The sequence below is a fragment of the Bos indicus genome, chromosome 6 (assembly GCF_029378745.1).
Source record: "Bos indicus isolate NIAB-ARS_2022 breed Sahiwal x Tharparkar chromosome 6, NIAB-ARS_B.indTharparkar_mat_pri_1.0, whole genome shotgun sequence".
Classification (NCBI taxonomy): domain Eukaryota; kingdom Metazoa; phylum Chordata; class Mammalia; order Artiodactyla; family Bovidae; genus Bos; species Bos indicus.
The window spans coordinates 95,687,632-95,712,907 of record NC_091765.1 but is presented as its reverse complement, the minus strand read 5'-3'; the positions used below and the strand labels follow the sequence as shown (position 1 = coordinate 95,712,907).

Sequence of the window (25,276 nt, the reverse complement as noted above, 5' to 3'; positions counted from 1 at the left end):
TGGTGGCTTGCTGGAAATCTTTGCCATTCCTTCGTCTGTAATCACTTGAATCCTTAATTGTCACATGGCATTTTCCCTAGGTATCTGTCTTCACATGAAAGTGAAGTGAAAATCTTTCAGTCATGTCCGACTCTTTCTGACCCCATGGACTATACACTCCATGGAACTCTCCAGGCCAGAATACTGGAGTGGGTAGCTTTTCCCTTCTATAGGGGATCTTCTCAACCCAGACATCAAACCCAGGTCTCCCACACTGCAGGCAGATTCCTTACCAGCTGAGCCACGAAGGAAGCCCAAGAATACTGGAGTGGGTAGCCTATCCATTCTCCAGCTAATCTTCCCAACCCAGGAATCAAACTGGGGTCTCCTGCATTGCATGCAGATTCTTCACATGGCCATCTTCTTATAAGGACACCAGTCATACTAGATTAGGGGCCCACCCAATTTCAATACAAACTTATCTTAAGTTAACTGATTATAATTGTATTTTCTTAGGCTCCAAAATCACTGAGGACAGTGACTCCAGCCATGAAATTAAAAGATGCTTCCTCCTTGGAAGGAAAACTATGACAAACCTAGACAGTGTATGAAAAAGTAGAGACATCAGTTTGCCTACAAAGGTCCATATATTCAAAGTGAAAGTGAAAGTCACTGTCGTGTCCAACTCTTTGTGACCCCATGGACAATACAATCCATGGAATTCTCCAGGCCAGAATACTGGAGTGGGTAACCTTTCCCTTCTCCAGGGGACCTTCTCAACCCAGGGATCGAACACAGGTCTCCCACATCGCAGGCAGATTCTTTACCAGCTGAGTCACAAGGGAAGTCCAAGAATACTAGAGCAGGTAGCCTATCCCATCTCCAGCGGATCTTCCCAATCCAGGAATCAACCAGGCTCTCCCCCATTGCAGACAGATTCTTTACCAACTGAGCTATCAGGGAAGCCCATAGAGTCAAAGCTTTAATTTTTCCAGTAGTAACACACTGATGTGACAGTTGGACCATCAAGAAGGCTGATGCTGAAGAATTAATGCTTTTGAATTGTGGTGCTGGAGAAGACTTGAGAGTCATTTGGACAGCAAAGAGGTCAAACCAGTCAATCCTAAAGGAAATCAACCCTGAATTTTCATCAGAAGGACTAACACTGAAACTGAAATTCCAATACTTTGGCCACCTGATGTGAAGAGCCAACTCATTGGAAAAGACCCAAATGCTGGGAAAGATTGAAGGCAAGAGGAGAAGGGGGTGGCAGAGGATAAAATGGTTAGATAGCATCACCAACTCAGTGTACATGAATCTGAGCAAACTCTGGGAGATAATGAAGGACAGAGGGGCCTGGCATGCTGCAGTCTATGGGGTCACAAACAGTCAGACACAAGAGAGTGACTGAACAACAACAACTGGTCATATCTGCAATGATCTTATTCCCAAATAAGGTCACATGCTGTGGTATTGGTGATACTGGGGATCAGGATTTAAACAAACCTTTGCTGGAGAATCCAGTTCAAGCCATAAAATCTAGGAATGTCTGTAAATTACAGTGAGAAAGAAAACTTTTCCCAATAGGCAGAATTTTCAGTGACACATCTGATCATCTACTTTGTTTTTGTTGTTTATTTGTTTTTTGATTGCCCAGCATGTGGGATCCTAGTTCCTTAAGCAGGGATCAAACCCACACCCCTTGCAGTGGAAGCATGGAGTCTCAACCACAGGGCTGCCAGAGAAGTCCCTGATCATCCCTATACATCTCTGTGTAGAACGATAAGGGAAAACAAATAGGCATAAGGATAAAGAGAAACAAAGACTCATAGGCAATGGTGAATGGGCTAAGTGGCTGGGCAGGAAACTGGGAAGAAAAAAGGTGGAAACTAAGAATATCTGAGGTGGTGTCACATGGATGGATATAGGGTAATGAGTACAAGTGTGAAGATTCTTATAACACCCGTCAAAAATGATGCACTAAACAACCAAACAGACAAAAGGGCTCAGCCAGTTGATGTCACTCAGCCTTGTCAGCAGTCTTCTCAACATCAGCATGATAGACACATCAACAAAGCACAACAGATCAAGGACCCAACAGCAGACTCCCACTCACTAAGGCAGATCTAGCTACTCTACTTCTCCAGGTCCAATTTTCCAGCAAAAGAGACCAATGTTGAGTCTCTGGGAGGGCATTAGTCCTCGAGGAGAACAATGAACTCTTGTTGACAGTTGTTGTCCCCTGAAAGGACAAAAATTTATTTCCATGGGAACACCTACCTATTCCTGATACGAATGTGCTTTTTGCTGCCTACCTGACCTTAGCTGGCACCACTATCTGGGTGCCTACAAAATGCCTAATCCACAGGCATGAAATCCAATACAACACAGCACCCCAACCAGGAAACCCACTGTACAACCAAAAAAAAGGTGTGGGAGAGAGCTCATAATCATGGGATCCTCTGGCCAAATCACTTAGTGCCCCATCAGAAGTCGTCAGCCTAAAACTGTTTGGAATAGTCCACAGGACGCACAGCTGAATCTCCAGCTCAGAAGCAATATTGTTCTAGGATAGGGCGCCGTCTTTGAGAATACTCTTACCAGGAAAAACAGCAAGTGTGTCACTGAACTACAAACTCTGACTTCCATGTGAGCACTCTTAAGTTTCTTGTGCCCACATCCCAGCAAACAAGATGGAGAGACGTTGTCTTGTGAAGAGTTACTCTTGCTGATCGGCAAGAGAGATGGCACTGCTGTTACAGAATGGGGGTAAAGAGTAACAAGCGACAAACTTGAGTGGCCCACCCAAGTACCTCTTGGTACTTCCTAACAGAATTTTAAATGAGGATGAGAAATTCAGCAACTTCAACATGAGCACAGTAGGATTACCATGGCCTGCATCATCTTATGGTTGAGACTAACAGAGGTGACAGCTGAAGACAGAGGATACAGGATGAACAGTAGAAGAATGAGATGATGAGAACCACCTCTGGCCCCCAAACCAACACCAGTGATGGGGACTGTAGCTCATCCCACTAACTCTCCTCTTGTGAATGACCTCTCTGGGAGAAAGGCCCTTGGTGCTGTGGAAGAGCTGCTCCCTGCAAGTATAAAATGGATCCATACATCACATGGGGTGATCCGTAGCAGGCATGGGGACATGGCACTCAGATACCCCTTGGAAAAAGGCCTCGCTGCCTGACTGCGGGAAGATGCTGAAATGACAGCCTCCAGCTGTTAACCCTTCCAGGATCTGCCTCAGTTTCAAGCTGAGATCACACTTGGAGGGCAACCCTCAGGCAATGACTAAATACAAAAGTGGTACTAAGGGCCTGAATGCTTCACCCAAACTTTAACAAACAGCCTTTACTCTGGAGCTTTCTGAGGTGCTGGGAGAGTCTTTGTAACTTTGGTATCAAGAAGTCTGACCCTCCAGTACTCTTGCCTGGAGAATCCCTTAGACAGAGGAACCTGATGGGCTACAGTCCATGACATCATGGAGACAGACACGACTGAGCGACTGACACACACAAAATTGAGGATATACTTGATGGTGCAAGGGTCCCCTCTATCTACTCTCCCATCTCCTGCAGGAAGCCGGGTGGGGCAGGCAGCACCTGGGAGACAGGATGGCTCACCCCCTCCCCCATCCCTTCTGGAAGTCTTGGGGCCTCAATGCCTGCAACAGCTGGCCTTGGGCAAATAAAAGACTAAGTTGTTTACTGGCCAAAAAAAAAAGAGTCTGACCCTGGGTCTTCCTGGGTGGTCCAGTGGCTAGGACTCTGCGCTCACAGCGCCGGAGGCCTTGGTTTGATGCCTGGTCGAGGAACTCAGTCCCACATGTTGCCACTAGTTTGTATGGTACAACTAAAAACATCCTGAGTGCCGCAACCAGGACTGAAGATCCCACATGTAGCGATGAAGACCCAGCACAGCCAAATAAATACATAAACATTAAAAAAAAAAAGAAGATTCTGACCCTGCTTAGTCCTGCTTTCCCACTTTCCCTTTCACAGGTGTTACCTTCCCCAGCAAACCTTCTCTCTTCTGACCCCCACTGTCTGCTTCCTGGAGAGGCTAATCTCAGACAAGCCACAACTCTAGATTTCTTGCTTGAGCGCTATTAAATGCACAAGAATGACTTTAAAAGCATAAACTACTTGAAACAAAGTGAAAAGGTGAAACATTTTATAGAAATCAGATGTTAACTAGCAGAAAACATTAAACTTACAGAAATTCATTTAATTCACTAGCATGTGGTATTCCCTTTTGATCATAAAGTGAATCATAGAACAAATTTTGACCTTGTATCTAACATCATCTTCAGGAAAAGTATGCTATCAATTAATAGATACATCCAACTCCTATTTTTAAAAATAAATTGAGGAAGCATACTCCACTTAGAAATAGTGGACAGATGATAAGCTGACAATTGGTTGGAATAAGAAAGGTTGGGGACTTGTCCAACTTTTTAAATTTAGTCCCCGATGTACTTGAGGATAAAAGAATATAGGGCCTTCTCCAAAATCACTATGCATACATGTGTGCTCAGTCATGCCCGACTCTTTGCAACCCCATGGACTGTAGCCCACCAGGATCCTCTACCCGTGGGATTTCCCAGGCAAGAATACTGGAGTGGGTTGCCATTTCCTCCTCCAGGGATCTTCCCAACCCAGGGATCGAACCCAGGTCTCCTGCATCTTCTGCATTGAAAGGTGAATTCTTCACCACTGAGCCACCTGGGAAGCCCAAATCACCACAGATATCCTCTCTATTTCAGCAAGAAAGATCACAGGGATCCCTATATATTCGGCATCTGAGATGCCTGTCAAGCTCCCTTTACAGGAATTCCCAAAGGCGCATCACAAAGTCTCTCAAGAAGATGGCAACAGCCAAGCAGTACAATTCGCAGTTCCTCCAGGGCTACTATTTATGCCCTCTGTGTTTCAGATTCTGCATTTCAGTAAAAATAAGGTCATTATCTCAGAAGCAGTTTAAAGAAAAGCTAATTCATCTCCTAAAAACATAAACTAGCCCAAAGCTAAGAGACTGACAATCTTACAAGGTCATCCAGAAGAGTGTTCAGGCTGAGATATAACTACTCAGATATTAACTACTAACTAGACCCCAATAATCCAATATTCAACCTGTGTACAGTCAACATCTTTTTCTCTATCACCCATGGAAATCAACTGAACTTCTCACTACAAATAGAGATTCTCCAGGACTTATGAGGGGAGCTACCTCAGTAAACACCAGCTAAACTAATCCCATCCTTTCTTTCCAACCTTTACAAAAAGTCTCTGCCTTGCAGCTACCCAGCTGGCATGAATCTCAGTGGATGGGGGATGAGAGATGATGTTTATGTGATAATGAAGCACAGAGGGCTTTGAAGCAAAGGCTGAGGGAGCTAGGAGAATGCAGAGCCCACCCACGACCACCACTGCCACCAACCCAGTTAATGTGGAAATGAGTGACCTCTAGCTGGTACAACTTGGGTTGGACGTGGGGGGACATCTTAGCAAGGGACTAGGCACAGATTAAGACAAAGAGGTAGAGAGGATGATTTGTGAAGAAGGCAAGTTTATCATGAATTGAGGCAAACTGAATGTGTGTCCATCTTCATACCCTTGTCTTCCTCATTGACTCCTACTTGCCCTTTAAAAGTAAATTCAGCTGACATGCCTTAAGAAGAGCCTTCCCTGTTCACATTCAAATCTTGACTTAGTACTACTTCAGGGTGTTGCTGTGAGACCTATGATAGCATATGTTACCTTCTGTTGTAACTGCCTTCCTAAGTTGAGATATAATTCACAAACCACAATATTCAAACTTCCAAGGTCCACAATTCAATGGTTCTTAATACAGTTACAAAGCTGTACAGCCATCACCAATATCTAATTCCAGAACATTCTATCACCCCAGAAAAACACCCCATACCCACTGGCAATCATTCTTCTTTCACTCTTCCTTCCAGATCTTGACAAAGACAACCACAAATCTACTTTTGTCCTTATGGATCTACCAATTGTGGACACTTTACATAAATGGGACTATATAATTTATAAACTTTTTTACCTGCCTCCTTTGCTAAATCTAATATTTTCAAAGTTTATTCATGTCATAGCAGAGAAGAATATTTCACTCCTTTTTAAGACTGAATAATATTCCATTGTTATCTATGTATATTACATTTTTTTATCCATTCATCTGTTGATGGACATTTGGATTGCTTCCCCTTTTTTTTTCCCTTTTTTCCCTCTTTTGTCCATGCCATGCAGCATGTGAGATCTTAGTTCCCTGACCAGGGATTGAACCCATACCCCCTTCACTGAAAGCTCAGAGTTTTAACCACTAAACCACCAGGAAAGTCCCGGAGTTTCTGCCCTTTTCTGGCTGCTATGAATAATCCTGCTATGAACATTGGTGTATAAGTTTTTCAGTGGACCTAAGTGTTCAATTGATGCTTTTGAGCTGTGGTGTTGGAAAGGACTCTTGTGAGTCCCTTGGACTGCAAGGAGATCAAACCAGTCCATTCTGAAGGAGATCAGCCCTGGGATTTCTTTGGAAGGAATGATGCTAAAGCTGAAACTCCAGTACTTTGGCCACCTCATGCGAAGAGTTGACTCATTGGAAAAGACTCTGATGCTGGGAGGGATTGGGGGCAGGAGGAGAAGGGGACGACAGAGGATGAGATGGCTGGATGGCATCACTGACTCGATGGACATGAGTTTGAGTGAACTCCGGGAGTTGGTAATGGACAGGGAGGCCTGGCGTGCTGCAATTCATGGGGTCGCAAAGAGTCGGACACAACTGAGCAACTGAACTGAACTGAAGTGTTCAATTCCCTTGGATATACACTTAGGAGTGGGATTACTGGGTCATATGGTAACTATTTGAAGAACCACCAAACTATTTCCCAATGTATACTCCCACCAGCAACATCACTGTGTTTTCTTTATCCAGCCCTCAGTTTTCTGGAGGGCAGGGACTAATAACTCTTCTATAACAGCCCCCGTACCTAGCATAACACCTAGGGCAGCACAGTTGTCTATGAGTATTTGTGAAGCGAACAACTAAGGAATTTGTTTCAACCTTGTGCTTTCTTCCAGCAAAATACTCTCTCCCAATATCTTTAACCGGCCACTTTTATCCATGAAACTATTCTAAGAAAGTGACATACTCTTGCTGCTGATGAGTGCTCTATGATTGCTGGAGAATAGGGTTGTGATCTGCATGGGGCTGCTTGCCCACACATTAGAGAAGCTAACTAAGATAATCTCATCATAGAATCATGTGTTTTCAAGTCGGTACCAGTTGGCAGGCAGGCAGATGTTCACACATATTTTCAAAGTGATCCTCAGCATAATAGGTACAGGACATGTTTGGTGTCCAGACTCTGCTGGCACTGCTGCCAATAACACGACAATGGACCTGGGCAGAGAAGGGAACAAAGGAACTCCCACATGGGGCAAGAGGAAACATGTGGGGCCCATCCCGTATGTGGGTGGCCTTTCCCTTCTCCAGGGCGTCTTCCCAACCCAGGGATCGAACCCAGGTCTCCCACATTGCAGGCGGATTCTTTACCAGCTAAGCCACAAGGGAAGCCCAAGAGTACTGGAGTGGGTAGCCTTCTCCAGCAGATCTTCCTGACCCAGGAATCGAACAGGGGTCTCCTGCACTGCAGGCGGATTCTTTACCAACTGAGCTATCACAGAAGCCCCAAATGAGTGTGGAAGCAGATTCATTCTCAGAGTCTCCAGAAAAGAACTCAGTCTAGCCAACACCACGATTTCAACTTTGTGATACAGAGTGCAGAGAATCCATCCAAGCCACTGTACTCTGATTTCTGACCTATAGGACGATGAAGAAATACATTAGTGTAGTGTTCAGCCACTCAGTTTGTGGCAGTGTGTTATGACAGCAATAGAAGACTAATATATTACTGAATGTCAGCATATTAAATTCCAATATTCTATGGTTCTGAAGTACAAGAACCACTACTTCAATGGAAAGATCCATTAAAACTGCACATTTCCAGAACGGATTCACAGTCCACTACCAAATGTTACTTTGATAGCAAATCCATGGGAGATTTCTACTCGTAATTACTGGGTATTTTTTTAAATGTTACCTAAGAATAATGTGGGCTTCCCTGGTGGCTCAGTGGTAAAACTTCGCCTGCCAATGCAAGAGATATGGGTTCAATGCCTGGGTCGGGAAGATACAGTATTCTTTTTTTTTAATTTATTTGTTTTTTAAGGATAATTGCTTTACAGAATTTTGTTGTTTTCTGTCAAACATCAACAAGAATCAACCATAGTTAGGGAAATCCTATGGACAGGGGAGCCTGGCAGGTTACGTCTATAGGGTCAGAAAGAGTCAGGCATGACTTAATGACTAAACAACAGCAAGAATAATATACCAATTTCGAAGTAATTATCTTCTCCAGCATTTACAACTTAAGCGTTAACTTTTAAAAAGAAAATAGGTAATTACTTATCAAGTCTTTTTCAAATTGTCTTACTTGTTTATTCACTTTAGATGTACCTCTCTTTCCTAATACATTTAATGTATTTTATTAAATTCACATTTCATATAACCAGGTATGAGTCACATTAACAAAAGCCAGTGATCGCTAATAGAATCCAGTGAATCAGTATTTACAAAAACGTGAGAATGTAAATGAAGCCAAAGATTAACAGGCCTCAAAAGTACAAAGGCAAAAATCACTCGTAGTTTTTGTGTAAAGCCAATTATATAGAATTGTGTTTTAATAGGACTTTATTGGTATGATGACCATATTTCAGTATCGATATTTTTTAAATTAGTAGCTCACAGTTGCCTGTGGCTTTCTTGCAACCATATCACAGTTCCTCCAATCCCTGATCTGCACAACACATGCTTAGAATATTCCAAGTTCTACCGGTTCCAACCAGTGCTTCTAAATTACCACAATGCCAACAAAACTGGATTTTTTTCACAGACTCTACGATGTAATATAAAATCAGTTTGGAACATGGACACTTACTTTTTCTGAGTTCTTTCAGCCAACCTTGCAATCTCTATAGCTGCCTTCCTTGCTTCAAAATCTTCTCTTTTCACCACCTCTCCAGTACCTCGGTAGCCTAGCTCCACCAACTGGCGGGCCAGACCTTCATCCTGAAAAGAAGATCGATGTTAGGTTTGTGGATGAATGAGACGTTTTATCAATGTATACGGAATAACTGTTTCAAATGAAAAAGCAAATGTGTTATTTGAAAAGTTGGAATTCTTTCCAACAGTAATTTTATAAACATCTGATTTGTTATCCCTTTCCCAGAGACGTAAGATGGGACAAAAAAATGATAATAACATCATGCATTAAATTTTCTCTAAGGGACTGGAAGACAAAAGTCTGTTATGTTTTTAATCAATTTATGAGAAGAGCTGTAGATAATTAATAAAGTATCCTTAAAACAATAAAACTTAGAGACAATAGTATTTATACAAGACAATAGTATTTACACAAAAAAGACTTTATAAAAAGCAACTGCACAAAAAAGAAAACTGGATTGCTTTCAGAAAGTTCAATACTTCAGAGAGCTACTTCCTTGAAGTCAATTAACTGATGACACGGGGCATTATAACTTCAAATACAAAGCACAGAGCAGATGAATTTCCTATTTGAGTAGAAGGATATTGTTTCCATATAATGTCGGTACCAATAAAAACAGAGAAGTAGAAACCCAAGATGACCACAAAAAGCTTCAAACTGAAAAGAAAAAAAAAAAAAATATATATATATATATATATATTTCCCTACAATTCTCTGGACCTTTTATATTTCAGTTATTTTAAAAATTGTCACACACATTTCTGTTACTTGCATAGCATATTCAAAAGAGACAAGCATCTCCCCATTGAAGAGGTGATATTTTACCAGAAGTTACTGATATAAAGGCTTAAGTATTACTTGTCTGTGCATGCACGCTAAGTCGCTTCAGTTGTGTCTGAATCTGTGTGACCTTATTGACACTAGCCCACCAGGCTCCTCTGTCCATGGAATTTTCCCAGCAAGAATACTGGAGTGGGTAGTCATGCCCTCCTCTAGGGGATCTTCTGGAGCCAGGGACCAAACCCATGTCTCTTACATCTCCTGTAGTAACAGGTGGGCTCTTTACCACTAGTGCCACCTAGGAAACCCCTAAGTATTATATAACAACATGTATATTAACATTTTATATTATCCCTTATATTACCATCTTAATTAAACAGAAAATGTCTGTAATATCGTGAAAATAGCATTTATTTTATTGTTACAGACCCTCACTTAATACATCACTGCTGAATGCAAGAACTGTCTCAGTTCAGTTCAGTTCAGTTCAGTTGCTCAGTCATATCCGACTCTTTGCGACCCCATAAACTGCAGCACGCCAGGCCTCCCTGTCTATCACCAACTCCCAGAGTCCACCCAAACCCATGTCCATTGAGTTGGTGATGCCATCCAACCATCTCAACCTCTGTCATCCCATTCTCCTCCTGCCCTCAATCTTTCCCAGCATCAGGGTCTTTTCAAATGAGTCAGCTCTTCCCATCAGGTGGCCAAAGTATTAGAGTTTCAGCTTTAGCATCAGTCCTACCAATGAACACCCAGGACTGATCTCCTTTAGGATGGACTGGTTGGATCTCCTTGCAGTCCAAGGGACTCTCAAGGGTCTTCTCCAACACCACAGCTCAAAAGCATCAATTCTTAGGAGCTCAGCTTTCTTTATAGTCCAACATGACCATACATGACCACTGGAAAAACCATAGGCTTAACTAGACGGACCTTTGTTGGCAAAGTAATGTCTCTGCTTTTGAATATGCTGTCTAGGTTGGTCATAACTTTCCTTCCAAGGAGTAAGCATCTTTTAATCTCATGGCTGCAGTCACCATCTGCAGTGATTTTGGAGCCCAGAAAAATAAAGTCAGCCACTGTTTCCACTGTTTCCCCATCTATTTGCCATGAAGTGATGGGACCAGGTGCCATGGTCTTAGTTTTCTGAATGTTGAGCTTTAAGCCAGCTTTTTCACTCTCCTCTTTCACTTTCATCAAGAGGCTCTTTAGTTCTTTTTCACTTTTTGTCTAGCAGAATTAAAATGAGAAAACTTAATTCATGGTTAATAATCTATTCAACCCACAGTGGCTATTTTAAAGTTCAAACTACTCAAACAAAATAAAAAATTCAGATACTATCAACGTGGAAAACCTGACTACCTTGCTTTGCTAAACACTAAAAGCAAATACTGAAACCTGTGTAGCAATATGGGTACATTTGCCAAGTGAAGACAATGCAAAGCAGCAGGGCTTGCCAGGGCTCTTTCTTGACTTGTTCCCCTGCTCACTTTACTCTCTATCCCAGGCTACTTTCCTCTGAACCACAAAACTGAGCAAATGCCTCCACCTAGTGGAGTCAACATTTAATAGAAAAGGGATGTGGATTTTGAGTTTGATTTAGAAAAAAATGAGATGACTTGAGTATAAATTTTCTTAAATACATTACTAAAAATGAGCTCAGAGGAAGAATTTATAGCTGAGCTCTGTGAAACTGTGGGGTTCTTCTAGCAGCAAAACATAAGTTGCCTGTGGTCAACAAAGCATTTTATATAATAAAGACCATTAAAAAGTTGCTGTATTGACTAGTTCTTCTTTTTCTTATACCTCTTTCTGCTCTATACCACAGTGTGCTACGGAACTAACCAGCCAGGTATAAGGAAACATGGTTCATCACATATAATTCATCAGTGATTGAATTAAACCCAACCCAACTGCACTATTAACTTTGCATATGGAGTGAATTATTGTTGTGTACCCTACCAGAGCCACACTGAATTATTTGGATAGTTCTGTGCTCATTGACACAAAAATGTTGTTATTCAGTCACTAAATCATGTCTGACTCTTTATGACCCCACGGACTGGAGCATGCCAGGCTTCTCTGTCCTTCACTATCTCCTGGAGCTTACTCAAACTCATGTCCATTGAGTCGGTGATGCCATCCAACCATCTCCTCGGTCATCTCCTTCTCCTTCTACGTTAAATCTTACCCAGCATCAGGGTCTTTTCCAATGAGCCAGCTCTTCGCATCAGGTGGCCAGAGTACTGGAGCTTCAGCTTCAGCATCAGTCCTTCCGATGAATATTCAGTGTTGATTTCCTTTAGGATTTACTGGTTCGATCTCTCTCCTTGAGAGTCCAAGGGACTCTCAAGAGTCTTCTCCAGCACCACAGTTCAAAGGCATCAATTCTTTGGTAATCAGCCTTCTTTGTATTTAACAAATGACAAGATCAAGCAGAAAGTTGAAGTTGTTTCCCCACTTAACCATTACCATGTTCTAACTGGTGGAGTCACAAGTCATCTCTCTAATGGTTAATCATCTTTAAATAACTTATCTTTAAAGAAACAGAAATAAAATAGTTTTATTCATTCACATATTCATTCATTCATTTGCATTTCTCATGATTTTCATTATTTTGTGTAGATCCAACTTTCTTACAGATACACGATTTTCCTTCTACCTCAAAAACGTCAACAATTCTTGTAGGAAAGGTCTGCTAAGGGATTTCCCTGGTGGCCCAGTGGCTGAGACGCCATGCTCCCACTGCAGGGAGCCCAGGTTCGATCACTGGTCAGGGAACGAGACCCCACATCCTGCAACTTAGGTGATCACATGCCACAACTTGCTGAGTTCATACGTCCTTGTGTCGCAGTTAAGACCTGGCACAGCCAAATAAATAAAATAAATATTTTTTTAACAGGCCTGCTAACAACAAGTTATCTTGGCTTTTTTAACTAAAGAAATATTTATTTCACCTTAATTTTTTCTTCAAGTTTTACTGAGATATAATTGACATACAGCACTATATAAGTTCAAGGTGTACAGTATAATGATTTGATTTATATACATCATGAAATGATTACTGTAGTAAGTTTAGTTCACATCTATCTCATACAGATACCAAATTAAAGAAATAGAAAAATATATATATTTCCCCCCTTGGGATGAGATCTCTTGGATTTACTCTCAACACATTTCAAAAATGATATAAAGCAGCATTAATTGTATTTGTCATATTGTACATTATATCCCTAGTACTTATTCATCTTGTAATTGCAAGTCTGTACCTTTGCACTGGCCTTCATTTAATTCCCCCTCCCTCCACCCTCCTCGATCTCTGGTAACCACAAATCTGCTCTCTTTTTCTAAAAGTGTGTTTGTTTGTTCGTTTTAAAGTACATTGAACAAACTACAACACTGTTAGTTCCAGTTACACAGCAAGGAGATTTCATATTCCTATCAAACAATAACCATGATATCTAATTAACAAATATCTCACCATACAAAGATATTACATAGTTATTGACTCTATTCCCCACACTGTACCTTTCATACCCACAACTCACGCAATTCTGTGCACCTGGAAGTCTTTATCTCTTAATATCCCTCATCTATTTCTCTCCTCCCTCTAATTCATTCCCGTTTGGCAATCGCCTGTTTCTTCTCTGTATCTATGACTCTACTTATGTTTTGTTAAATATAGCTGTTCATTTGTTTTGATTTTCTAGATTCTACATATAAGTGAGATCAAGGAGTATTTGTCTTTGTCTGTCTGATTTATTTCATTTAGCATAATGCCCTCTAGGTCCATCCACGTTGGCAGAAATGGCAAGATTTCATTCTTTTCTATGGCTAAGTAATATTCTATTGTAACCACATCTTCTTTATTCATTCATCTGTTGATGGCACTTAGGTGTTTCCATATCTTGGCTAATACAAATAATAGTGCAATGAACATAGGGGTGCCTATGTCTTTTTGAATTAATATTTTCATTTTCTTTGGAGTAGAACTGCTGGATCATATGGTAGCTCCAGTTTTAAATTCTCGAGGACTGTAGCAATTTACACGCTCTTCAACAGTGCATGAAGTTTCCCTTTTCTCAACATCCTCATCAATATTTGTTATTTGTTGTCTTTGATAACAGCCATTCTGAAATTTGTGAGGTGTTACCTTGTGGTTTTGATTTGCATTTCCCTGATGACTAGCCAGGCTTCAGCAATACATGAACTTCCAGATGTTCAAGCTGGTTTTAGAAAAGGCAGAGGAACCAGAGATCAAATTGCCAACATACGCTGGATCATGAAAAAAGCAAGAGAGTTCCAGAAAAACATCTATTTCTGCTTTACTGACTACGCCAAAGCTTTCAACTGCATGGATCACAATAAACTGTGGAAAATTCTGAAAGAGATGGGAATACCAGACCTCCTGACCTGCCTCTTGAGAAACCTGTATGCAGGTCAGGAAGCAACAGTTAGCACTGGACATGGAACAACAGACTGGTTCCAAATAGGAAAAGGAATACATCAAGGCTGTATATTGTCACCCTGCTTATTTAACTTATATGCAGAGTACATCCTGAGAAATGCTGAGCTGGATGAAGCACAAACTGGAATCAAGATTGCCGGGAGAAACATCAATAACCTCAGATATGCAGTTGACACTACCCTTATAGCATAAAGTGAAGAAGAACTAAAGAGCTTCTTGATGAAAGTGAAAGTGGAGAGTGAAAAAGTTGGCTTAAAGCTCAACATTCAGAAAACTAAGATCATGGCATCCGTTCCATCACTTCATGGCAAATAGATGTGGAAACAGTGGCTGACTTTATTTTGGGGGGCTCCAAAATCACTGCAGATGGTGATTGCAGCCATGAAACTAAAAGACGCTTACTCCTTGGAAAGAAAGTTATGACCAACCTAGACGGCATATTAAAAAGCAGAGACATTACTTTGCCAACAAAGGTCCGTCTAGTCAAGGCTATGGTTTTTCCGGTAGTCATGTATGAATGTGAGAGCTGGACTATAAAGAAAGCTGAGCTCCTAAGAATTGATGCTTTTGAGCTGTGGTGTTGGAGAAGACTCTTGAGAATCTCTTGGACTGCAAGGAGATCTAACCAGTCCATCCTAAAGGAGATCAGTCCTGAATATTCATTGGAAGGAATGATCCTGAAGCTGAAATTCCAATACTTTGGCCACCTGATGTGAAGAGCTGACTCATTTGAAAAGACCCTGATGCTGGGAAAGATTGAGGGCAGGAGGAGAATGGGATGACAGAGGTTGAGATGGTTGGATGGCATCACCGATTCAATGGACGTGAGTTCAGGTAAACTCCTGGAGTTGGTGATAGACAGGGAGGCTTGGCGTGCTGCGGTTCATGGGGTCGCAAAGAGTTGGACACAACTGAGCGACTGAACTGAACTGAACTGAACTGATGACTAGTGACACTGAGCAACTTTTCATACATCTGCTGGCCATTTGTGTATCTTCTGTGGAAAAATGTCTATTCTGATTACCTCTCATTTCTTTGATCATCTTGTTTGGGTTTTTCTGATGTAGAATTGTATGAGTTCTTTGTATATTTTGGGTATTAACCGCTTCTCAAATGTATCATCTGCAAATATCTTCTCCCATTTACTAAGCAGCCTTTTGTTTTGTTGATAGTTTCTTTTTCTATGCAAAAGCCTTTTAATGTGATGTAGTACCATTTGTCTATTTTTGATTTTGTTTTCCTTGCCTGGGCAGATATATCCAGAAATGTATTTCCCACACCAGTGTAAAAGAATGTACAGGCTATGCTTTCTTCTAGAAGTTTCATAGTTTCAAGTCTTGCATTTAAGTCTTTAATCCATTTTGAATTTATTTTTGTACACAGTATAAGAAAGTACTCCAGTTTGACCTTTTTGCACACAGCTGTCCAGTTTTCCCAAAAGCATTTATTGAAGAGGCTGTCTTTTCCCATTGTATATTCTTGTCTTCTTTGTCATAGATTAATTGCCCACTAAAGTCTGGGTTCATTTCTGGTCTCACTCTTCTGTTCTATTGATCTGTGTCTGCTTTTGTGCCAATACTATATTATTTTGATTACCAGAGCCTTGCAGTATAATTTTAAATCCAGTTCTTTCTATATTAAGGTTGCTTTAGATATTTGACATCTCCTGTGTTTCCATAAAATTTTAGAATTTGTGCTAGTTCTATGAAAAATCCCACTGGTATTTTAATAGGGATTGCACTGAATCTGTAGATTGTCTTGGGTAGTAGAGTCATTTTAACAATACTAATTCCTCCAACCAATGAGCACTGTATATCTTTCCATCTGTTTGTGTTGTCTTTGGTTTCATCAGTGTCTTATGGTTTTCCAAGTACAGGTAATCTATCTCCTTAGTTAAATTCATTCTTAAGTATTCTGTTCTGTTTGATGCAGTTACAAACAGGATTGTTTTTTCAGTTTCCCTTTCAGATAGTTCACTGTTAGCATATGGAAAAGCAACAGGTTTCTGCATATTAATTTTGCATACTGCAACTTTACTTAATCTTATGATGAGTTCTCATAATTTTTTGATGGTGTATGAGAATTTATTGGGGCTTCCCTGGTAGCTCAGATGATAAAGAATCCACCTGCAGTGCTTCTTTGGTGGCTCAAACAGTAAAGAATCTGCCTGCAATGCAGAAGACCTAGGTTCAATCCCTGGGTTGGGAAGATCCCCTGGAGAAGGAAATGGCAACCCACTCCAGTTTTCTTGCCTAGAGAATTCCATGCACAGAGAAACCTGGAAAGCTACAGTCCATGGGGTCTCAAAGAGTTGGACATGACTGAGGATTTATTATGTATAGTATCATATCACCTGGAAAGAGTGGTGGTTTTACTTCTTCCTCTCCAATTTGTATTCTTTTTCTTTCTTTTTCTTCTCTAATCACTATGACTAGGATTTACAATACTTTGTTGAACAAAAGTGGCAAGTGTGGGCATCCTTCTCTTATTCTTGACCTTAGATAAAATGCTTTCAACTTTCTACTGTTAAGTATGATGACAGCTGTGGGTTTGTCATATATAGCCTTTATTTTTTTGATGTATGTTTCCTTTATACCCACTTTGTTGAGAGTCTTTATCAGAAATGGATACTGAATACTGTTAAAAGCTTTTTACTACATCTATTGAAATGATCATATCATTTTCATTCAGCGATTTGTTAATAATGTCATATTAATAAATTGTTGAATGAAATTTGATTAGTGACTATTAATCCACTTTGATTGATTAGTGAGTATTGAGCCATCCTTGTATCTCTAGAATAAATCCCATTTGACCATGGCGTATGATCCTTTTAATGTATTATTGAATTCAGTTTGCTAACATTTTGTTGAGGATTTTTGTCCCACTCTTTGCGACCCCATGAGTCGCAGCACGCCAGGCCTCCCTGTTCATCACCAATTCCCGGAGTTCACTCACACTCACATCCATCGAGTCAGTGATGCCATCCAGCCATCTCATCCTCTGTCGTCCCCTTTTCCTCCTGCCTGCAATCCCTCCCAGCATCAGAGTCTTTTCCAATGAGTCAACTCTTTGCATGAGGTGGCCAAAGTACTGGTGTTTCAGCATCAGTCCTTCCAAAGAAATCCCAGGGCTGATCTCCTTCAGAATGGACTGGTTGGATCTCCTTTTTCTAGTTCCTTTAAGTGCAAGTTTAGGTTGCTTATTTGGGATTTTTCTTGTTTCCTAAAAAGCTTCTTTCATTATACACTTCCCTATTAGAACTGCTTTTGCTTTCATCCCCTAGATTTTGGATTGTTGGTCTTCTCTTTTATCTTTTTCAGGAACTTGTTGTTTTCTCTTTGATTTCTTCAGTTATTTCACTTAATTTTTGAAAGACATTTTTGCTGGATTAGTGTTACAGGTTGACTTTTTAACCTTTCAGCACTTTAGAGAATGTTATCCCATTATACCATGGCTTGTATTACTTCTGATGAGAAGTGCTATCTTTCCTGTTTGAGTCCATCTTTGCATTCCTATGATAAACCATACTACTTAAGAGTAGTATTTAGCAGTCTCTGATCTATTGTTTCTTATTATATTCCTAGATTCATTTCTCACTCAGTAAGTAAAATTAGTCTTTAGCTTTCCATTTTGTGCTATCCTTTTATGGATTGATGTCAGGGCTATACAAATCCTATAAATGATTCAAGAAAATTACATGCTTTTCTTTTTATTAATTTTTAATTATATAAGTTATACTTTAATTCAGTCTCCTTGTGAAAAGTAAAATGTGGTAGATGCAGTGAATGCTGTATTCTGTCAACTTAGCTAAGTTAGAGCTTTGTTTCCATAACTTTCCTTCCTTAGTTAGTTACAGGTTAGGTTGGACCACAAGAGACATTTGCAATAGATTTGGATGATAGAAGAAGAGCAACCATATTGTTCTAGCTCTTACAGGATCTTCTCCTTTACCTCCTCCAACTCCTGGGTCAGGTGTATGAGTATGTTTATCTCCGTGACTAAAGATACTAGTTTCTTCTGCAGATCTCCTCCTACCATCAAAGTTGGAAGTGTAGAAAAGGTGACAGCCTGATCCAAGTTCCAGTTTGTCCTTATGAATTCTAGTGCACTTTTATAGGTCCATTTCCCCTCGTTTCCCCCACTTCTCAGGTAACTTTACTTCCTGGCTGTCTGTCCTAATGACTTCAGGTTCCAGACACTAAAGAAACAGCCCGTCTTCAACCATTTAAACAGTTTTCATAATGGTGCAGGGGAAAATTTCTATAAAAAGGTAAATATACATGACACACACATATTTGCATCTACGTGTGTGTGTGTGTGTGTGTTCATGTTCTGCTTCTCTTAGTGAACCCTGAATGAGTCACAGTTGGCTATTGGCAATGATTCCAGAGGAATGGAAATTTAAAGGACAGATTGAATGGTTCTGCTTTTCAATATGCTATCTAGGTTGGTCATAACTTTTCTTCCAAGGAGTAAGCGTCTTTTAATTTCATGGCTGCAGTCACCATCTGCAGTGATTTTGGAGACCAAAAGAATAAAGTCTGACACTGTTTCCACTTTTTCCCCATCTATTTCCCATGAAGTGATGGGACCAGATGCCATGATCTTCGTTTTCTGAATGTTGAGTTTTAAGCCAACTTTTTCACTCTCCTCTTTCACCTTCATCAAGAGGCTTTTTAGTTCCTCTTCACTTTCTGCCATAAGGGTGGTGTCATCTGCATATCTGAGGTTATTGATGTTTCTCCTGGCAATCTTGATTTCAGCTTGTGCTTCTTCCAGCCCAGCATTTCTTATGATGTACTCTGCATATAAGTTAAATAAGCAGGGTGACAATGTATAGCCTTGACGTATTCCTTTTCCTATTTGGAAGCAGTCTGTTGTTCCATGTCCAGTTCTAACTGTTGCTCCCTGACCTGCATACAGATTTATCAAGAGGCAGGTCAGGTGGTCTGGTATTCCCATCTCTTTCAGAATTTTCCACAGTTTATTGTGATCCACACAGTCAAAGGCTTTGGCATAGTCAATAAAGCAGAAATAGATATTTTTCTGGAACTCTCTCGCTGTTTCCATGATCCAGCAGATGTTGGCAATTCGGTCTCTGGTTCCTCTGCCTTTTCTAAAACCAGCTTGAACAACTGGAAGTTCATGGTTCAGGTATTGCTGAAGCCTGGCTTGGAGAATTTTGAGCGTTACTTTACTAGCGTGTGAGATGAGTGCAGTTCTGCAGTAGTTTGAGCATTCTTTGGCATTGCCTTTCTTTGGGACTGGAATGAAAACTGATCTTTTCCAGTCCTGTGGCCACTGCTGAGTTTTCAAATTTGCTGGCATATTGAGTGCAGCACTTTCACAGTATCATCTTTCAGGATTTGAAATAGCTCCACTGGAATGCCATCACCTCCACTAGCTTTGTTTGTAGTAATGCTTTCTAAGGCCCACTTGCCTTCACATTCCAGGATGTCTGGCTCTAGGTGAGTGATCACACCATCGTGATTATCTGGGTCGTGAAGATCTTTTTTGTACAGTTCTTCTGTGTATTCTTGCCACCTCTTCTTAATATCTTCTGCTTCTGTTAGGTCCACACCATTTCTGTCCTTTATTGAGCTCATCTTTGCATGAAATGTACCCTTGGTATCTCTAATTTTCTTGAAGAGATCTCTAGTCTTTCCCATTCTGTTGTTTTCCTCTATTTCTTTGCAAATATTTCTTTGCAACAAAGGTCCATCTAGTCAAGGCTATGGTTTTTCCTGTGGTCATGTATGGATGTGAGAGGTGGACTGTGAAGAAGGCTGAGCACCAAAGAATTGATGCTTTTGAACTGTGGTGTTGGAGAAGACTCTTGAGAGTCCCTTGGACTGCAAGGAGATCAAACCAGCCCATTCTGAAGGAGATCAGCCCTGGGATTTCTTTGGAAGGAATGATGCTAAAGCTGAAACTCCAGTACTTTGGCCACCTCATGCGAACAGTTAACTCATTGGAAAAGACTCTGATGCTGGGAGGGATTGGGGGCAGGAGGAGAAGGGGACGACAGAGGATGAGATGGCTGGATGGCATCACTGACTCGATGGACGTGAATCTGAGTGAACTCCGGGAGTTGGTTAAGGACAGGGAGGCCTGGCGTTCTGCAATTCATGGGGTCGCAAAGAGTCGGACACAACTGAGCAACTGAACTGAACTGAATGGTTCTAGGTTACCTAGAATTGGTTCTCTGACCTTATTAAAGGTATTACAAGCCCTCTTTACAGTAGAAAAGATTATGCTGTAGTCAGTGAAGTGCAGAGGCCAAGTTTTAATTTATCAACTTTACAGACCTGCAATGAAGTCAGGGCTTTGGGTAACCAAGTGTTTTTTGCCAGAGTATAATTTAGTGGCAATAAGAAAGATAATGGCATTGGTTGCTTCTAAGTGTGTTGAATGCTATGGGAAAAGAAAATGAAAAGCCCAAGTCTTAGGAATTAGCCAATCACTTGGTAGCAGGTTAGTTACCCATGACTACCTCCATCTTGAAAGGGAAAAACATTTGATATAATTTCATGATATTAAAAAGCTTTTTTCCAAGAGAAAAAAATACTCCATAGGCCATTAGATAGTGGAGCAGACTTATGACTACAGCCAGAAGAGGCAAACCCATTACTACCAAATGTATCTGTTCCTATCAGATTGAACTGTTGACCTTTCCAAAGTTGAAGGGCCCCAATGTGGTCAATTTGCCACCAAGTGGTTGGTTGGTTCCCTTGAGAAATGGTGCAATATTGCAGGTATTCAACTTGGTTGCTGACAGTCAAACTCCTGTCATTTGAGTCAGATATTCAGCAACATCAGCCTTTGCAAGAGGGCATCCATGCCACTGGGTCCCTGTGTAGCCTCTGTCTTCCTCCATGTGCCCATCATGGCAGCACTAAAGTGGCCAGTGAAAGAAGTTGGCTGACAGCAAATGGCTTAACTAACATCAAATGTAAAAGCAAATTTCTTTACCTTTCCCCCAAACATAGTCATCATTTTCCATTTTGGAGACCTTTGAAATTATGATTAATATAACACAAAGTTTTAATTTCTCACTCCTAATCAATGTCAATAAGTTTCATTGCTAACTCACATGAAAAACTCTGCCTTAAAAAAAAATTGAAACCTTTCTTAACAATATTAAGCTGATGCTTGGCAATTGTGCACATGTGCTACAAAGATAATTATATCCTATTGGAGTATTTATTGTCTATATTTCATTATTATTTATTTGATATTCAAAAATTTACATTCAAACACTGTTTGGCACCACTACTTTTTGCCCCTCATTTACTTCAGTGACTTCCATTGCAAGGCATAAAACTGAACCTTCATGATTTTAACTTTATATTATCTGTATAAAATATTAAAAGCTTGATTTTGAAGTCAGAAAATATGTTGGAAATACCACCCGGCTTTTTTTTAACACATAATTCCAGAAAGATCAAATTTTCTGCCCAAGGTCACACAATTTGCTCATGGAAAAGATAGGACTAAAGTGAGATGTTTCTACTTCCTTAAAATTATGTTCCTGGACTTCCCTGGTGGCACAGTGGGTAAGAATCCACCTACCAACGCAGGGGGGGCACAGGTTCAATCCCTGGCTGGAAAGATTCCACATGCCTCAGAGCAACTAACCCCATGAGCCACAACTACTAAGCCCATGCTCTAGAGCCCTCCAGCTGAAACCACTGAGCCCATGTGCCACAACTATTGAAGCCTGAAGCGCTAGGAAGGCAAGTCAGGTGGTCTGGTATTCCCATCTCCTTAAGAATTTTCCAGTTTGTTGTGATCCACAGTCAAAGGCTTTGGCATAGTCAGTAAAGCAGAAGTAGATGTTTTTCTGGAACTCTTTTGCTTTTTCGATGATCCAACAGATGTTGGCAATTTGATCCCTGGCTCCTCTGTCTTTTCTAAAACCATCTTGAACATCTGGAAGTTCATGATTCACATACTACTGAAGCCTGGCTTGGAGAATTTTGAGCATTACTTTGCTAGCATGTGAGATGAGAGCAATTGTGCAGTAGTTTGAACAATGGTCTGGCTCCAAACTGGGAAAAGAGTATGACAAGGCTGTATATTGTCACCCTGCTTATTTAACTTATATGCAGAGTACATCATGCAAAATGCTGGACTGTATGAAGCACAAGCTGGAATCAAGACTGCCAGGAAAAATATCAATAACCTCAGATATGAAGATGACACCACCCTTATGGCAGAAAGTGAAGAACTGAAGAGCCTCTTGATGAAACTGAAAGAGGAGAGTGAAAAAGTTGACTTACAACTCAACATTCAAAAAACTAAGATCATGGCATCTAGTCCCATCACTTCATGGTAAATACATGGGGAAACAGTGAGAGACTTTATTTTGGGGGGCTCCAAAATCACTGCAGATGGTGACTGCAGCCATGAAATTAAAAGACATTTGCTCCTTGGAAGAAAAGCTATGACCAACCTAGACAGCATATTAAAAAGCAGAGACATTACTTTGCCAGTAAAGGTCTGTCTAGTCAAGGCTATGGTTTTTCCTGTGGTCATGTATGGATGTGACAGTTGGACTATGAGGAAAGCTGAGCACCAAAGAATTGATGCTTTTGAATTGTGGTGTTGGAGAAGACTCTTGAGAGTCCCTTGGACTGCAAGGAAATCAAGCCAGTCAATTATAAAGGAAATCAGTCCTGAATATTCATTGGAAGGACTGATGCTGAAGCTGAAGCTTCAATACTTTGGCCACCTCATGCGAAGAACTACCTCAGTGGAAAAGACCCTGATGCTGAGAAAGATTGAAGGCAGGAGGAGAAGGGGATGACAGAGGATGAGATGGTTGGATGGCATCACCGACTCCCTGGACATGAGTTTGAGCAAGCTCCAGGAGTTGGTGATAAACAGGGAAGCCTGGCGTGCTGCAGTCCATGGGGTCGCAAAGAGTCAGACATGACTGAGCGACTGAACTGAACTGAACTGAAGCTCCAGGGACGGCAAGCCCCAACTACGGAGCGCCTGTGCAGCAGCCACTGAAGCCCTCACGCCTAGACCCCGTGCTCCCACAGCAAGAAAAGCCATGGCAAGAAGAAGCCCAGGAACAGCAATGAGAAGCCGGAGAACCACAACTAGAGAAAGCTACAGTGCAGCAACAAAGACCCAGTGCAGCTAAGGATATACAAATAAATGAAAGCATTGTGAACATGTCAAATATACTGTATTAAAAAATTATGTTCCTATGTAGCACATAAATGTGTTTTGAAGAAACACTTTTCAGACCTTGGAATCCCCACTGAAGTAAAATCTAAGTTTTAATATGATCATTTTGGACTCCAAATCCAAAAATTTCAATCCACTAAAAGAATTACTGTTGTGGTGAATAAGTATTTGTGGAGTTCACTGCAGGATACAGATCCTTCTCAGACTCACATGTGGAGTGGACCCACATGGCAGTGCTTGCTCTCTCTGGCCTAAATATGGGGCAACTTGGGGGTCCGGGGTCTGGCTCCAAAACACCAGAATTTCCAAGTCAGTGTCCGTTTAGTCGGCCTGGTCTGGGGACTGTATCAGGGCTACAGGGACGTTCGGTCCATATCCTGCTTCTCAGGACCCGCAGCCCATTATCCACCCCTCCATTCTGATTCTCCTCCAGGAGGCCAAGCACTGTATCATTCTGCCCTCCTCCCAGCCCCCCACTTGCTCCCCACCCATCCCCAACACCTTTAAGAAGCCAGAGAAGGACTGTAGCCAATCCCAATTACGTCCGATTTTGCTGTGTTGCAGGCTTTTTTTTTTTTTTTTTTAACTGTCAACAACAGTTGTGCTCCATCAACTCGGTAAACAGGAGTCAGCTTATGCCTGCAGTTACAGGGAGCTGTAACTGTACCTGTAATTAAAGCGCTTTCTGAACCAACTAGCTGGGGGTGACAGTTCAGGGAACCAAATGCCCAGTAGAACACGAGATACACCTGGAAGGATACTGCCTTCTGTTCTTTGGTACAAACTGGCAAAAAGAAACAGGGTGTCAGACCTGAACTGCAGCCCCCGGAAGGGTCTCCGCGGGTCTCCGAATCCAGCCCCTCAGCTCGGAGAGGGAGGATTTTGGAAGCGGGGCGGCCAGGAGACGGCGAGGGCGGCGCTGGGCAGACAACCGAAGTTCCGCGGCGCGTGTGGTGCGCGTGCGCACGGGCACGGGTCTGCGCGGCGTCACGGACAAAGGGGCCGGAATGCCGCTCAGACCCAGGTAGTGGAGGGGGCGGGGGGCGGGGGGCGGGTTAGGGACACGGACACGGCGGCACTCCACCGCGGTGGCTTTGGAGCCGCGGTCAGGAAACTGCCGCGCCTGCAGTCCCCAAGATTCACCGCCAGGGGGCGAACACCCCACGACCCGGGGGCTCAGGATCGTGCGCGGACCCAGGGAACGCAAAGGCGGTGGCCACCCTACTGGGCGGCTGCCCTTACCTCCAGGTAGTACAAGTCCAGGGTCGTGATCTGCGAGTCCAGGAAATCTTCGTAGGTGTTGAACTGCGTGACTATATTGTCCACGGTGGTCAACGCTTCGTCCTGATCCATCGCTGTTGCCGTGGCCGAAGCGTCCCTAGCTACGGAGGCCCGGGGGCAGGGTCAGAAGATTCCACCCACTTCGTCCCTTCCAATCAGTTAGAAACCGGTGCGGAGTTTGGGGCGTTAATCCCACCCCCGTGTCTGGTTACGGTTTCAGGTTCCCGCCTCACTCCTAGGAAAGCTGTCTCAAATTACCCTCCCCAAGTTCAGGTCTGACGACTTCAGTAGACGCGCACTTCGATAAAAATGAGTAGTCTTGGAAGAGAGACAATTGCAATCCAAAATTTGGAAAGGTGAAACTCCTGCCAGGATATGTAGACAAAATACTACAGATCAGAGCTTCTAGTCTCATTCTAAATCAATGCTGTGAAGGACCAGATTACCAAGGTTAGTTCTCTGGTAAC

At 41.8% G+C, this 25,276-nt stretch overlaps 1 protein-coding gene across 3 annotated transcripts in view; it reads right to left on the bottom strand.

Moving 5' to 3' along the window:
• The window catches only part of CFAP299 (cilia and flagella associated protein 299), a 731,706-nt gene extending 706,788 nt beyond the window's left edge, over positions 1 to 24,918 (bottom strand). For 2 of the 3 annotated variants that reach the window (XM_070791653.1, XM_070791652.1), the window contains exons 1-2: positions 24,771 to 24,918; positions 9,011 to 9,141 (exon numbers count right to left, since the gene is read on the bottom strand). In XM_070791653.1, the coding sequence (XP_070647754.1) occupies positions 9,011 to 9,141; positions 24,771 to 24,881 (242 nt within the window). In that variant the 5' untranslated portion in view covers positions 24,882 to 24,918. The remainder of the gene's footprint in view (positions 1 to 9,010; positions 9,142 to 24,770) is intronic. The other variant, XM_070791651.1, reaches the window with a different exon arrangement.
• Between the last annotated feature and the right edge of the window lie 358 nt (positions 24,919 to 25,276).